Below are 17318 nucleotides of genomic sequence, written 5' to 3'. Positions count from 1 at the left end.
TTTGCAAATTAAAAAAAAAAAGAACTACAGTTTTAAAAAAAATTTTTATATTTTGCACAGCTTTCCTTAACCCTTACATGACCAAGGGTGATTGATACCCTTGTGACCACATCTAATTTAGAAATCTGACATGTGTCGCTTTATGTGGTAATAACTTTGGAACACTTTTACTTATCCAAACCATTCTGAGTTTGTTTTCTCGTGACACATTGTACTTCATGATAAAAATCCCAAATTTGCCAAAGATTTTGAAAAATGTGCAATTTTCTAAATGTCAATTTCTCTGCTTTTAAAACAGAAAGTTATACCTCATAAAATATTTATTACTTAACATTCCCCATATGTCTACTTTATGTTGGCATCATTTTGTAAATGTCATTTTATTTTTTTAGGACGTTAGAAGGCTTAGAAGTTTAGAAGATATTCTTAACATTTTTAAGAAAATTTCCAAAAACCCACCTTATAATCCCTTACCCTAAGTTCACACCTGAGCGTTTTACAGCGCGTTCAAACGCGCTGTAAAACGCTCAACACATGAAAAGCAATGCTTCCCTATGGGAATGGTTCTCACCTGGGCGTTTTACAGCGCGTAAGATCACGCTGTAAAACGCCCGACGCTCAAACAAGTACTTGAGCTTCTTTGGGGCGTTTTGACGCGCGTTTGTGGCCATAGGACACTGCAGTCAATGACACAAACGCGCGTCAAACGCGCGTTTACTATTACAAAAAACACGCGTCAAGAACGCGCGTCAAAAACGCGCGTTTGATGCGCGTTTGAGAAACGCTCAGGTGTGAAAGCAGGGTTAAGGACTCAGCCCTATTTCACCTTAAGGACTTGGCCATTTTTTGCAAATCTGACCAGTGTCACTTTAAGTGCTGATAACTTTAAAACGCTTTGACTTATCCAGGCCGTTCTGAGATTGTTTTTTCGTCACATATTGTACTTCATGACACTGGTAAAATGAAGTAAAAAAATATGCATTTTTATTTTAAAAAAAAATACAAAATTTACCAAAGATTTGTACAAGATTGCAAATTTCCAAGTTTTAATTTCTCTACTTCTATAATACATAGTAATACCTCCAAAAATAGTTATTACTTTACATTCCCCATATGTCTACTTCATGTTTGGATCATTTTGGGAATTATATTTTATTTTCTGGGGATGTTACAAGGCTTAGAAGTTTAGAAGCAAATCTTGAAATTTTTCTGAAATTTTCAAAAAACCAATTTTTAGGGACCAGTTCAGGTCTGAAGCCACTTTGCGAGGCTTACATAATAGAAACCACCCCAAAATGACCCCATTCTAGAAACTACACCCCTCAAGGTATTCAAAACTGATTTTACAAACGTTGGTAACCCTTTAGGTGTTCCACAAGAATTAATGAAAAATAGAGATACAATTAAAAAATTTCACTTTTTTGGCAGATTTTCCATTTTAATAATTTTTTTCCAGTTGCAAAGCAAGGGTTAACAGCCAAACCAAACTCAATATTTATGGCCCTGATTCTGTAGTTTACAGAAACACCCCATATATGTTTGTAAACCGCTGTACGGGCACACGGCAGGGTGCAGAAGGAAAGGAATGCCATACGGTTTTTGGAAGGCAGATTTTGCTAGACATGTTTTTTTGGACACCATGTCTCATTTGAAGCCCCCCTGATGCACCCCTAGAGTAGAAACTCCATAAAAGTGACCCCATCTAAGAAACTATACCCCTCAAGGTATTCAAAATGTATTTTACAAACATCGTTAACCCTTTAGGTGTTCCACAAGAATTAATGGAAAATAGAGATACAATTTCAAAATTTTACTTTTTGGGCAGATTTTCCATTTTAATAATTTTTTTCCAGTTAAAAAACAAGGGTTAACAGCCAAACCAAACTCATTATTTATGGCTCTGATTCTGTAGTTTACAGAAACACCCCATATGTGGTCGTAAACCGCTGTACGGGCACACGGCAGGGCGCAGAAGGAAAGGAATGCCATACGGTTTTTGGAAGGCAGGTTTTGCTGGACAGTTTTTTTTTATACCATGTCCCATTTGAAGGCCCTCTGATGCACCCCTAGGAGTAGAAACTCCATAAAAGTGACCCCATCTAAGAAACTACACCCCTCAAGGTATACAAAACAGATTTTACAAACGTCGTTAACCCTTTAGGTGTTCCAAAAGAGTTATTGGCAAATGGAGATAAAATTTCTGAATTTCAATTTTTGGGCAAATTTTCCATTTTTATCCATTTTTCCCACCTCTGGGACTCACACCTATCTGGCATTGGTGGCATATCCTAGCGAAAGTCACCTATGTCTCAGAAGAGACAACCCCTTTAAACAACCATGTGCATTAAAACGCAAAAAGGTATCTGGTCAAAAAGGCCTGGTCTTCAAGGATTTAAGGGGAAGATTTATCAAAAGTAGAACTGGCTTAGTTTCCCATAGCAACCAATCAGATTCTACCTTTAATTTTTAATAGGTCCTTAGGAAAATGAAAGGTGGAATCTTATTGGTTGCTATGGGCAACTAAGCCAGCTCTACTTCACACCAGTTTGATAAATCTCCCCCTAAGGGCTCTTTCACACGACCATGGTTTTGGTCCTCATCCGAGCCCACATTTTTCGCGGCTCATGTGCAGACCCATTCACTCCATGTGCCGTCTGCATCCGTTGCTCCGTTCCATGGGCCCGCAAAAATTATGAGTCATGTCCTATTCTTGTCGGTTTTGAAGATAAGCATAGGCATTTCTATGATGGGCTTCCTGTTCCGTTCCGAAAATTGCGGAAGGCACACGGGCAATTTGCGGACCACAAAACACGGCACGGTCGTGTGAAAGCCCTTAGTGAGGATAATACTGCAAGTTGCACCATACATTTGGTTAATTACTATTTCAGCATTAGCTACTTTATCCTTTTATATATGTATTTATTTATTTAAAGAGTAACTAAACCTTTGAATTCAATTTTAATATGAAGTCCCTAATGCCCTAAAAAACCTTTTTCTAATATACTTTATTTACTAATTTAGTATTTTTTCTTAGTGGTTTCCCCACCTAAAGCGCACCATTCACTGTGCGCTTAAATCTCAGTTCTCCGTACACCACTGACAGCTGAGCGGTGACAGAGTACGCAGTGTGGAATCTATGGGGCTGCAGCAGTGCAGGGAGTACAGGCAGGAGCACACATTGCTGCTCCTGCCTGTGCCCCCCGGAGGTTTACTAACTCCTGGCATAACACATGGGTACCCTATAACCATGTGCTATGCCAGTATTAGCTGAGCGAAGCGGGTCCCTGCTTCTGCCTGATCCGCTAAGCTAAGTGCTGACATGACATGACTCTTAGCTAAGAATACTTTCACACTAGCATTAGAAGAATCCGGCAGGCAGTTTTGTTGCTGGAACTGCCTGCCGGATCCGGAAATCCGTATGCAAACGGATATCTTTTAATTCTGGATCTGGATCCGTTAGACTTTTGCTTTGAAATACCAGATCCGTGTTTCCGGGATCATCTGGAATAGCGGATCTGGTATATATTTTTTTCAAAGCTAGAAAGAACTGCGCATGTGCAGACCGGAAAACCGAATCCGGCGATGTGGCAATTTCTGGAACACTTGGTACCAGATTCGGCATTAATACATTTCAATGGAATGCGGTAGTGTTCTGGGATTTTGTCCGGTCAAATACCATACAAGGGACAAAACGGAAGACATCCTAATGCATACTGAACGGATTGCTTTCCATTCAGAATGCATGGGGACAAAACTGATACGTTTTTTTCCAGTATTGAGACCCTTTACCGGATTTCAATGCCAGAAAACAATAACGCTATTGTGAAAGTACCCTTAGTGGAGCAGGCAGAAGCAGGAACCCGCTCCGCTCAGCTAACCCTGGCATAGTACATGTGTACAGAGTACCCATGTGCTATGCCAGGAGTTAGTAATCTTCCGGGGAGCACGGTCAGGAGCAGCAATATCTGTACCATAGGCGTGCGCACGGGGTGTGCCGGGTGTGCCCTAATCAAGCCTCAAAATTTAGTTTCTGTCACCTCCGTACTCCCGGGTGCCCCCCGCTGATTCCACTTTAAGGTCTCATGCACACAACAGTATTTTGCGTTCAGTATACTGGCCGTTTTTTTTAGTTCAGTATGCGGTACATATACTGAACCATTCATTTCAATAGTTCATTAAAAAAAATGAAGTGTCTCTGTGTGCATTCAGTTTCAGTATTTCCGTATTTTCGTACCATGAAAAGATAAATCATGTCCTATTCTTGTCCGCAAATCACGGTGCTTGGCTCCATTCAAGTCAATAGGTCCGCAAAAAAAATGGAACACATACGGAAATGCATCCGTATGTCTTCAGTATCCGTTCCGTTTTTGCAGAACCATCTATTGAAAATGTTATGCCCAGCCCAATTTTTTCGATGTAATTACTGTAAGGCCACATGCACACGGCCGTTGTTCATGGCCGTGTGCGGGCCGTGGAACCGCGGCCTGGATCCCTCCTGAGAGCAGGAGCGCACGGCGTCACTGGTTGCTATGACGCCGTGCGCTCCCTGCTGCCGGCACAGAACAGTAATACACTGGTATAGATCATACCAGTGTATTACTGTATTGCGGCGGCAGCAGGGAGCGCACGGCGTCATAGCAACCAGTGACGCCGTGCGCTCCTGCTCTCAGGAGGGATCCAGGCCGCGGTTCCACGGCCCGCACACGGCCGTGAACAACGGCCGTGTGCATGGGGCCTATAATGTATATGCCATACGGAAAAATGGAAAGAAAACGGAAACACAACGGAAACAAAAAACGGAACAACGAATCCATAAAAACGGACTGCAAAACACTGAAAAAGCCATACGGTCGAGTGCATGAGCCCTTAGGCTCCATTCACACGTCCGCAAATGGGTCCGCATGGGTGTGGACCCACTCATTTTCTATAGGGACGGAATGGATGAGGACAGCTCACAGTGTGCTGTCCGCATCCGCATTTGCGGAGCGCGGCCCTGATCTTCGGGTCCACAGCTCAGCAAAAGATAGAACATGTCCTATTCTTGTCAACAGCTTGCGAACAAGAATAGGCATTTCTACAGGGGTGCTGGGTGGGTGTGTTGCAGATCCAACACACCCACCCGGCACCCCTATAGAAATGCCTATTCTTGTCCGCAAGCTGCAGACAAGAATAGGACTTGTTCTATCTTTTGCAGAGCTGCGGAACCGAAGATCAGGGCCGTGCTCCGCAAATGCGGATGCGGACAGCACACTGCAATTTGCAGGTCCGCAACACACCATGGACAGGTAAATGGAGCTGCCGCACTGTAAATGACAATACCTGGCTGCGGACTGCCGGCGGGCAGCAGCTATTAATTCACATAGGGGGGCGGACCCGGCGGAGGCAGAGCCGTGTGTGCTGTGCAGGCGCAGGCTGGGAGTGGACCCGTCTGAGTTGACGTCACGCTGCTTGCCCCGGGCGCCTGCTAGTGAGGCGAGAACAGCGGCGGTGCAGCGTGATAGTGTTGGAAGGGAACTTGGTGCCCAGCTGCTCCGGTCCGGGACCCATAACGCATTATAAAAAAGAATGATGTACCCTGTCCCACAGTGCTATCCCTCCCCTGTATAATGTACCCTGATACCCCTCGGTTATATAATATAACTGAGGGGTATCAGGATACAGGGGGTAATATAACTAAGGGGTATCAGGGTACATTATTATACAGGGGCAATATAACTGAGGAGGCTGTCAGACAATATACAGGGTTTATATAACTTAGATTACCCCCTGTATAATTGTCCCCTGATAGCCCTCCTCAGTTATATTACCCCTGTATAATGTACAGGGGTAATATAACTGTATGTGTGTGTGTATATAATATATACATACATACATACATATTCATACATTTTCATATGTACAGTGCTATGGAATGAATGGCTCTTTAATAATAAATAATAATACACGTGCGCAGTGTGTGTGTTTGTGCTTTAGGGTGCACACCCTAATGCAATAGGCTGCGCACGCCTATGATCTGTACCTGCCCATACTTACAGAGCTGCTGTGGCCCTATTCATATATTTTACACTCCGTACACTGCTGACTGCTGAGTTTTAGGGGCACAGTAAATGGGGTGCTTTAGGTAGGGAAAACACTAAGAAAAATACAAAATTTATAAATAAAGTATATTGGAAAAAGTTTTTGGGGGGAATTAGGGACATCATATTAAACTTTCATTCAAAGGTTTAGTTACTCTTTAATTAGATTTCAGATTAAGAGCATTTTGCACTAATTGTATTTTTTTTTTGTTACCTTAGAGAACAAGAAATGCAATTATTAGTCCGCAGTATAGATGGCCACTGATAGTCCCATACTACTTAGAAAACAGTCTTGGTAAGTACTTTATATAACTACCTTAATGTCTATTCAATCAGAATTAGTATTCAAGAATGAACATAAATAGCTCATTTGTTGTATCATGTTTTAGACTTATTTATAAAGCAAAGCCACCCCCCCCCCTCAAAAAAAAATCCAACTCTGTGAATATTTCAATGAGAGGAGCATTTTGAACCAAATTGCTCCATCATTTTGCTATAAAGTTCTGTTGCAAAGTAAGCCAATCAATAGGTGTAACACAGTTAGACAATGGGTTTAGCCCTGCAACAAGTTTTTCAACCATCCTGAATTTGGCTCATTTTTGGATTAAGTTTACATTATGTACATTTAAGGCAGGATTAGTAAATTTGTCCTAGTATATGCAGAGTTGTAAATGGATAGGAACTGTTTACGTGTGACTTAAAAGTTATGCACTGATTTACGGCCATTGAGGGGGGGGGGGGGTATTTCAGGTCTGATCACCTTTATTCCAAGTGAAGGTGGAAGGTGATTTCTGCTGCCCTATTTGAGATTTGAGAGCAGGATATGATGGGATGGTCAGCGATTAGGAGCAGGATTTCTGAGTAAAAAGCTGAGTAAATCCTGAAAAAGAGCGAGTCCGGCTTACCTCATGCACACACAGTGAGTAAGCGTTTAGGGGGGGGGGGGGGGGCACTCTAGGGTTCCAGAAGGAATCAGGCGGACACAGCTATAACATAAACCAGGCAAACTTTGCTTGACTCATGAGGAACAACGAGCTTAAAAGGGAAAGAACACATAATAAATGTTTAATATATTAAACATAATGAATGTACTGGGAACAGCATTGATTTAGAAAGCGGCTGCTGCCACTCTCATATACTACTAGTAACTTGCTCACTGAGTTACAGATAGTATTTGTAGTTATTGTAAATACAGACTAACTCCCCTGAATACCGTAGGTTTGTTGTACTCATGGTCCTAATTCTAGGAGTATGACTATAAGGTCATATAAATATGTTCTTAAGAAAAATATTTTGCTGGCTCTTACTACAATTTACAGTATATGATTTTTTTAAAAATAGAAATAAATGCGAAAGGCGTTATACTGAAAGCTTTTGAGCGCTACCGACTGAAGACTTGCATTGACTTTAAACCCTGGAATGGTGAAAACAATTATGTATCTGTGTTCAGAGATAATGGGTAAGTAAAGCATTTTACTAAAAGAAGAAATGGGGCTGGATTTCCTTGTGTTCTGAAAACATCTTTAAGCAGGCTACTTGCATAGTTACTAATACAGACATTGCATGAGAGCTTATGGGTCCTCTTTAAGGATGGTTTTAAAGAAAAAAATGCCTTGTTTCTTGTATTTTTCCAGCTATTTTTTTTATTTTTTTTTGAAGATCTGCAGCCAGATGGTAGTTTAAAGCCTTTAAAGACTATTGGTGCATTTTTGGGTCAGTGAAATTCTGTTACAGGCTTTTCAATAAAACTGAAAAAAAAAAGGCTTAAAGGGGTTATGCCATGAGTGATGTTAAAAAATAAAATCAGTCATCATATAATACATCCCAGCAGGCGTATTGATTTTTCTTCAATGCTTTATTGATCCATACACAGATTGATCCATACACAGGACGCGTATCGGCCAGTCCAGCCTTCCTCAACTGCATGTTAACAACTGAAGATATCACAGATTTATAGGCTTAGTCACACGGCCCTGCCAATCAATTTAAACAGGAAGTGACATCACATCACAGTTCGTATAAAAAAAAAAACATATTTGTAACACCCTTTCGAATACTACGATGAACAGGTACCCTTATGAATATTTATAACAAGAGTCTCCTCCCATCATGGTCGTGTCGTAGTAGTCTGCAAGGAAACATATAAAAATCTTATTAAAAACACATCACTTCATAATCTCTATTTAGACCCTTGGGATGTAAAGTGTCAAGGGTGTGGATCCAGAACGCCTCCCTTTTGAGTAACAACTTCTTCAGATCCCCCCCTCTCCGTGGTAAATGTACACGCTCAATGACTTGGTATTTCAATTGTGATATGGAATGATTGTGATTATGGAAATGTAACGGTATAGGGAATAAAAGATTCTTGTTCCTTATTGTCGATTTGTGTTTGTTGATCCGGTCCTTTACTTTCTGCATTGTCTCCCCTATATACAACATGCCGCAAGGGCACCTGATTAAATATACGACATTTGTTGTTTCGCATTTATAATAACCCTTGATTTTATAGGATTTTCCTGTCTGTGGATGTTGAAAATACTGACCTTTCTGCACATTGCTGCATTGCATACAGTGGAGACAAGGGAAAGTGCCTCCCTTCTGATTAGTAAGTGTACCCTGTAATGGGGCCTTCTCCATAGTGCCAATATCCGAGCGAACGAGATGATCTCTCAAACTGGGATTGTGTCTATTGCATATAAGTGGAGGGTTTTTAAATTCCACTATAGTGGGGTACGCCTTCTCCAAAATATGCCAGTGTTTGCGCACCACATTATCCAATTGATGATTCAATGGGTGATATTTATGTATAAGTGCTATGCGCTTACTGTTATCTCTTGATGGAGCTCGCACCCCACTAGCACTTATTGCTGTGGATAACATTTCACGAGGATAACCTCTCTCCAGAAATCGGGACATCATCTCGTTCACCCTCATATCCTGCATTTTCGAATCTTTCACAATCTTCCTCACTCTCATATACTGAGAATTTGGAATCGATTTTTTAAGAGAAGGAAGATAAATTTTATTTCCTCCCAGACCCCATTCAGATATTCAAACAGCTGGAGGAGGGGTGCAAGTGACCCCACCCATACGCAAAAAATGTTGTCGATAAACCTTTTCCACAGCAGTGCGAATTTTTGAAAATATTCATTCGGATATACAAAGCACTCTTAAAACGACGACATATAAATATTTGTGTAGAGCGTGGCCACATTCGCACCCATCACCGTCCCACGCTGCTGTACGTAGAACTGATCTCCGAAGAGGAAATAGTTCTCATAAAGAACCAAATTCAACAAATCGAGAAAAAACTCGCTGTTGTTCAGCAGAAAAAGGACTCTGCTCTAGTGCAGATGTAATTGCCGATATACCTTTTTGATGTTCAATTGACGTATATAAGCTCACAAACGGGTATTCTTAACTAATGGAGTGAACTCTTTTTCCAACACTATTGCCAAAGGTGATAGCACTGAATCGATCGAAGCCACAATGGGTCAGCCCGGTGGATTTATCAAGGTTTTATGCACCTTTGGCAATATGTAGAAGACAGGTGTCACCGGTGAGTGATTGACCAAATATTCGCTCAACTTCTCGTCGATGATTCCCTGAGCTTTATATTCGATCACCAACCCCATGATCTTTTCCTTCATTTGAAAAACTGGGTTGTGCACGATTTGATGGGGGATAAGTCCCTTATTGTGAAACCCGCCGATAAAGACGGATCCATTGTCATCATGGAAAAGGTTCAATATTTACAAGAAGTTTACTGCCAACTGTCCGACACTGACACCGATAGGAAGTTGGATCACAACCCAGTTTTTCAAATGAAGGAAAAGATCATGGGGTTGGTGATCGAATATAAGGCTCAGGGAATCATCGACGAGAAGTTGAGCGAATTTTTGGTCAATCACTCACAGGTGACACCTGTCTTCTACATATTGCCAAAGGTGCATAAAACCTTGATCAATCCACCGGGCCGACCCATTGTGGCTTCGATCGATTCAGTGCTATCACCTTTGGCAATAGTGTTGGAAAAAGCGTTCACTCCTCTAGTTAAGAATACCCGTTCTTTTCTTTTGGATACGTCTAATTTTTTGCTGGTGATTAGAGGTTTGGAGGATATACCTGAGGACAGTTGGTTGGTAACCATTGACGTAGTGAGCTTATATACGTCAATTGAACATCAAAAAGGTATAGCGGCAATTACATCTGCACTAGAGCAAAGTCATTTTTCTGCTGAACTACAGTGATTTTTTTCTCGATTTGTTGAATTTAGTTCTTTATGAGAACTATTTCTTCTTCGGAGATCAGTTCTACGTACAGCAGCGTGGGATGACGATGGGTGCGAATGTGGCCCCGCCCTATGCAAATATTTATATGTCGTCGTTTGAACAGTGCTTTGTATATCCGAATGAATATTTTCAAAAATTCGCACTGGTGTGGAAAAGGTTTATCAACGACATTTTTTGCGTATGGGCGGGGCCACTTGCACCCCTCCTCCATCTGTTTGAATATCTGAATGGGGTCTGGGAGGAATTAAAATTTACCATTACATATGACCAGACATCTGTGCATTTTCTAGATGTCACAATACTCAAGCAGGAAGGGGGAATTTTATGCACTGATTTATATCGAAAAAATACAGACAGGAATAGTATCCTGCATTATCGCAGTGCACATCCTCCTTCTCTTAAAAAATTATTCCAAAATCTCAGTATATGAGAGTGAGGAAGATTGTGACAGATTCGAAAATGCAGGATATGAGGGTGAACGAGATGACGTCCCGATTTCTGGAGAGAGGTTGAAATGTTATCCACAGCAATAAGTGCTAGTGGGGTACGAGCTCCATCAAGAGATAACAGTAAGCGCATAGCACTTATACATAATTATCACCCATTGAATCATCAATTGGATAATGTGGTGCGCAAACACTGGCATGTTTTGGAGAAGGCGTACCCCACTATAGTGGAATTTAAAAACCCACCACTTATATGCAATAGACGCAATCCCAGTTTGAGAGATCATCTCGTTCGCTCGGATATTGGCACTATGGAGAAGGCCCCATTACAGGGTACACTTACTAATCAGAAGGGAGGCACTGTCCCTTGTCTCCACTGTATGCAATGCAGCAATGTGCAGAAAGGTCAGTATTTTCAACATCCACAGACAGGAAAATCCTATAAAATCAAGGGTTATGATACATGTTAAACAACAAATGTCGTATATTTATATTTAATCAAGTGCCCTTGCGGCATGTTGTATATAGGGGAGACAATGCAGAAAGTAAAGGACCCGATCAACAAACACAAATCGACAATAAGGAACAAGAATCTTTTATTCCCTATACCGTTACATTTCCATAATCACAATCATTCCATATCACAATTGAAATACCAAGTAATTTAGCGTGTACATTTACCACGGAGAGGGGGGGATCTGAAGAAGTTGTTACTCAAAAGGGAGGCGTTCTGGATCCACACCCTTGACACTTTACATCCCAAGGGTCTGAATAGGGATTATGAAGTGATGTGTTTTTAATAAGATTTTTATATGTTTCCTTGCAGACTACTATGACACGACCATGATGGGAGGAGACTCTTGTTATAAATATTAATAAGGGTACCTGTTCATCGTAGTATTCGCAAGGGTGTTACAAATGTGTTTTTTTTATACTAACTGTGATTTGATGTCACTTCCTGATTAAATTGATTGGCAGGGCCATGTGACTAAGCCTATAAATATGTGATATCTTCAGTTGTTAACATGCAGTTGAGGAAGGCTGGACGGGCAATCTGTGTATGGATCAATAAAGCATTGAAGAAAAATCGATACGCCTGCTGGGATTTATTTTGATTTTTGTAGTGGGAGTGATCCCGTCCCGTGCAAGCGAATTTACAAGGTGGTGAGCTGTCTTTCTTTTTTATCGAATCATATAATACTTGACAGTAGAGTTCTAACAAGGCTGGAACCAGCCCTGTACCACACATGGTGTCACGAGGGTGTCAAGACCCACGCCTGACTCCGTTATACCCGGGGTCAGGAAGTCGCAGCGGTTGGCTGCGCGCTCTATGTAAGATAGGGCTGTTTCCTTATGGTAGCTTTCTGGGTTTGCTTTGCAACCCTTTTTGGCTCACTCAGGGATCCGTAGCTCCTTCTCCTCAGCTGTTCCTTGTCCAGCACTCCCAACCTCCTTATATTCCCCTCTCACACTTCTCTGGTTGCCAGATATAGAGCTTCCTGCCTGGACATCTATACTGACCCACTGGAGCTGTGTTGCTGCGTTCTCTGGTTGTTGGTCCAGAACGTTTCCCTCCGGATCCCTGTTGGACCTTTGTGGTCTGCTGTGGTCGCCCACCTGGGTTTATATGTTTGTCTGTATTGTCTGTCCTCTCCCTGGTGTTTCCCTCTTAGTGTCAGTGGTGAGGACTAGCGATCCCACCGGCCCGTTCACTATCTAGGGCTCATTTTAGGGAAAGCCAGGGTTTAGGCACATGATCGCCGCACTGGTGAGGAACCCGTCTAGGGACGTCAGGGCAGTCAGGTGCCAGCCGCAAGGTGAGTCAGGGGTCACCACCTTTCCCTCTCCCTTGGGCAGGGCTTTCCCTTTTCCCTCCCTGTGCGTGACGCCGGTCATTACACATGGGCCCAGAGATCTCGACATTTGCAACGTGCCGCCCCCCTTCCCCCAGGGCCGATCGTGTCCCAGGTTTATCGAAATGCTGAGTGGTATGGTGGGGCCTCAATAGTTTTCTGTGTGTGTCAAGGTGCTCCTACCTGGATACTGTCGATCCCCAGGGTTAGGCTCAGAAGCAATAAAGGGGAAGAGTAATAGTGGAGGTTGAGAAATAGTCGAGTCCAGACTTTTATAAAGTTCAACAGCTTTACTTCAATCAACTTGCATCCGTACAAGAAGTGGCGTTTCTCTTGGTTCCAGCAGGTTTTGCCAAATTTGACAGGCAAACTTAAATATTCTGCTTTATCACTCTGATTCAATCCCCAACCAAAAGTGAATAAAAATCAAAAAGTAATACATACCCCAAAATGGTATTGATAAAAAAGACAGATCACTCCACAAAAAAAATTATACTTTCCACATCTCCGTAGACATAAGTATAAAAAGTTATGAATATGGTAATACAAAGAAAGAAGTTTTTGTTTTTTGCTTTAAAGTATTTAAAAGAACTATAAAAATTTGGAATTGCTGTTCTGCAGAATTATGTTAACATGTCACTTTTACTACATAGGGAACACCCATAAAACAATGCCGCAATTGCATTTTTCACCCCATTTAGAATTTGTTTCCAGCTTCTCACTACTTCATATGCAATATTAAATAGTGTAATTACAAAGTACAACGTGTCCCACAAAAAAAAAAGCCCCCATTCTGCTACAATGAAGAAAAAATTAAGTTAAGAGAGGGTATTTATGGGTAAAATTAGCTGGGTAATTAAGAGATATACTGTAGTTGCTTAAGGAACCTGAACTTATGTGTCAACTTTATTTACTCAAAACTTACATTTATAATCTAAAATTACATTTTAGGGAGTTTTTATTTTATTTTAATGTGACTGCTAGCAGGGGTGCACCTTGAAATGACAAATGGCCCAATAATAATGCCGCCACTGTACCCTCAGTAGAAATAAGGCTACCATAATGCCCCTAGTAGCAATAAGCTCCCCATAGTGCAGTAACAAGGCCCCTCTATAAGGCACCCCTACAGAGCCCCCAGTAGTAATAAGGCCCATATAGTGCCCCAGTAGTTATAATTTCTCCTATAATGCCATTATAGTGCTCTAGCCTGCAATGCTCCTCTGTAGTGTTTAGCATGTAATGCCCAGCTGTAGTGCTCCAGCCTTTAATGCCCCCCTGTAGTGGTCCAGCCTGTAATGCCCCCCATAGTGCTCCAGCCTGTAATGCCCCCTGTAGTGCTCCAGCCTGTAATGCCCCCTGTAGTGCTCCAGCCTGTAATGCCCCCTGTAGTGCTCCAGCCTGTAATGCCCCCCCCCCCCCGTAATGCTTTAGCCTGTAATATCCTTCATGTAGTGCTCCAGCCTGTAATGCCCCACTGTAGTGCTCCAGCCTGTAATGCCCCACTGTAGTGTTCCATCCTGTAATGCCCCACTGTAGTGTTCCATCCTGTAATGCCCCACTGTAGTGTTCCATCCTGTAATGCCCCACTGTAGTGTTCCATCCTGTAATGCCCCACTGTAGTGTTCCATCCTGTAATGCCCCACTGTAGTGTTCCATCCTGTAATGCCCCACTGTAGTGTTCCATCCTGTAATGCCCCACTGCAGTGTTCCATCCTGTAATGCCCCACTGTAGTGTTCCATCCTGTAATGCCCCACTGTAGTGTTCCATCCTGTAATGCCCCACTGTAGTGTTCCATCCTGTAATGCCCCACTGTAGTGTTCCATCCTGTAATGCCCCACTGTAGTGTTCCATCCTGTAATGCCCCACTGTAGTGTTCCATCCTGTAATGCCCCACTGTAGTGTTCCATCCTTTAATGCCCCACTGTAGTGCTCCAGCCTGTAATGCCCCACTGAAGTGTTCCAGCCTGTAATGCCCCACTGTAGTGTTCCATCCTGTAATGCCCCACTGTAGTGTTCCATCCTGTAATGCCCCACTGTAGTGTTCCATCCTGTAATGCCCCACTGTAGTGCTCCAGCCTGTAATGCCCCACTGTAGTGTTCCATCCTGTAATGCCCCACTGTAGTGTTCCATCCTGTAATGCCCCACTGTAGTGCTCCATCCTGTAATGCCCCACTGTAGTGTTCCATCCTGTAATGCCCCACTGTAGTGTTCCATCCTGTAATGCCCCGCCATAGTGTTCCATCCTGTAATGCCCCACTGTAGTGCTCCAGCCTGTAATGCCCCACTGTAGTGTTCCATCCTTTAATGCCCCACTGTAGTGTTCCATCCTGTAATGCCCCACTTTAGTGTTCCATCCTGTAAAGCTCTCCTAAAGCACTCAAGTTTGTAATGGCCCATGTACTGCTCTAGCCTGTAATGCCCCACCTGCCATAGTGATCCAACCTGTAATGACTCCTGACACAGGCGGTTTCAATGACATCACTGTGACTTTATGCATGAAGTCTCAGGCGATGCGATCACGTGATCAAGAACTCTCGCCACCTGAGGCCCGCCACTGGAGTTTGCAATGATGTCGTGCTCATCTCGCGTCATAGCAGAGACGACCCTGACTGCTAGGAGGTTAAAAACATTTATATATGTATATAGCATCAGAATCAAAATCAGTATGTCTTTGCAGTGTGGAAGGAAGCTGTTGTACCTGAAGGAAACCCACCTAAACACCCGGAGAACATGCAGAGGTTACCCTTGGTTCTATGCAATAGCAGCGGCACTGCAATGACAAGAGCTGCCCACTACATGGTAGATGAAGCTACAGTATGTAGTTCCGGCAGCAGAGCTAAAACTGAGCAGTTGATTGGCAGGGGATCGCCAATCACACACTTAGCAACGCTTCAGTTTGTAAAATTGAGGCATATAAGCCACACCCTGGGATCCTGCCTGGGAACACCCGCTTTTCTAGCCCAGAACTGTGCGAATTTGCAGGGACTGTCTCTAAAAATCAGAGACCGTCCCGCCAAATTTGAGACAGTTGGTAACTATGCAATCAGCTGGTGAAGGCCTATTCTAAAGACAGACCATCACTTTGTAAAATTGTAAATGGGTTACTTAAGCCAAACATGCAATCATTAATGTTGATTTGTTAATTCATTTATTATCATATATTTTATATATCCTTCTTTAGATGTTACTCATATGTTGGAATGCAGAATGGAAAACAGCAACTTTCTATTGGCCCTGGTTGTGACACAGTAGAAATAGTTCAACATGAAGTCCTGCACGCACTAGGATTTTATCATGAGCAATCGCGATCTGACCGGGATGACTATGTGACCATCTTGTGGAAAAATATTCAGTTTGGTAAGTGTTAAAGAATCAGATTAGTCTCAATATGAAATGCGTATACAGTATTACAAACCAATAACATAATGCCTCCTATCTGAATGTCTTTTACCTGTTACAGGACTATGCCAGTTTTGTCAATGACATTTACATTCCTCCATCTATCCCTTCCAAAAACCAAAACTTTTTTTATTTTTCTGTCGAAATAGTTACATAGTTAATACGGTTGAAAAAAGACAAACGTCCATCAAGTTCAACCAAGGGATAGGTGGGGACACGAATCCCAGAAGGAAGTGAGACTCAGATTTAAAAGTTTGAAAGTTAGTTTTTTGTTAAATAAGGCAACTTTTTCACGTTTGGTGCAGATCAGTCTTGTATCTGCACAGACGGATCCGCACCAATAATGCAAACGCTTGTATCCGTTTATAACGGACCTGTTAGACTTTTTTTTAATGAATAATGCAAAGTCAGGACAGATCCGTTTGGCTCTGCATAATCAGACGCTGACCAAAACACTGCAAGCTGCGTGTTAGTGACCATCTAAAAAACGCAACGAAGACCAAACGCAGCCAAATTGATGCATTCTAAACGGATGCATTGGGGCTGAACTGATCTGTTTTGGGCCGCTTGTGAGAGCCCTGAAGCAGATCTCACAAGCGGACCCAGAAACGCCAGTGTGAAAGTAGCCTAAGTTGTATTTTTTTATGGCAGTAATTAATGTGGGGCCCACTCGTATCTCCAGGAAAGGCCTCCCAAAGTGAAGGACAGCACACCACGCTAGCATGGCCACCTTCCACTCACTTTTATGGGAGTTCCAACAATAGCCGAGCGCTAGCTCACCTATTTCCGGCAGTCTCATAGGTGAGTCCAGGTGAATGGAGAGATGGCTGTGCATGCACAGTGCACTCTTTATTCACTTCTATGGGAGCTCTGAAAATAGCTAAGACGCTTGGCTGTTATCAGAACTCCCATTGAAGTGAATGGAGAGTATGGCGTACATGCTTGGTGTGCTCTCCTTCACTTTGGGGACCTTGTTCTAGGGATAGGAGCGGGCCCCAGAAGCCCTGGCAAAATGCCATCAATGTTTCAGATGACACAACCCCTTTAATATTTGTTTTTACATTGCACAATACACTGCAATACTTCTGCACTGCATTATATCGTTATTTTACTGGCATCCTGGTAGAGCCAGAGGCAGAGTATAGTAGGTGTCTTAACATGAAAATAAACCCTCTTTCCAGCACTGTCATCTACAGCTAAAATCTATTTTTATTCAAGGCATTATAATGTACAGGAACAAGAGCTGATG

At 42.5% G+C, this 17318-nt stretch overlaps 1 protein-coding gene across 1 annotated transcript in view; it reads left to right on the top strand.

Moving 5' to 3' along the window:
• Nucleotides 1-17318, top strand: part of LOC122939334 (meprin A subunit beta-like) — a 149096-nt gene that overhangs the window by 46115 nt on the left and 85663 nt on the right. The window contains exons 5-7 of the mRNA XM_044295403.1: nucleotides 6297-6372; nucleotides 7419-7536; nucleotides 15852-16027. Of these exons, the coding sequence (XP_044151338.1) occupies nucleotides 6297-6372; nucleotides 7419-7536; nucleotides 15852-16027 (370 nt within the window). The remainder of the gene's footprint in view (nucleotides 1-6296; nucleotides 6373-7418; nucleotides 7537-15851; nucleotides 16028-17318) is intronic.

The sequence above is a fragment of the Bufo gargarizans genome, chromosome 5 (assembly GCF_014858855.1).
Source record: "Bufo gargarizans isolate SCDJY-AF-19 chromosome 5, ASM1485885v1, whole genome shotgun sequence".
NCBI lineage: Eukaryota > Metazoa > Chordata > Amphibia > Anura > Bufonidae > Bufo > Bufo gargarizans.
This window is presented reverse-complemented; position numbering and strand designations above follow the sequence as displayed.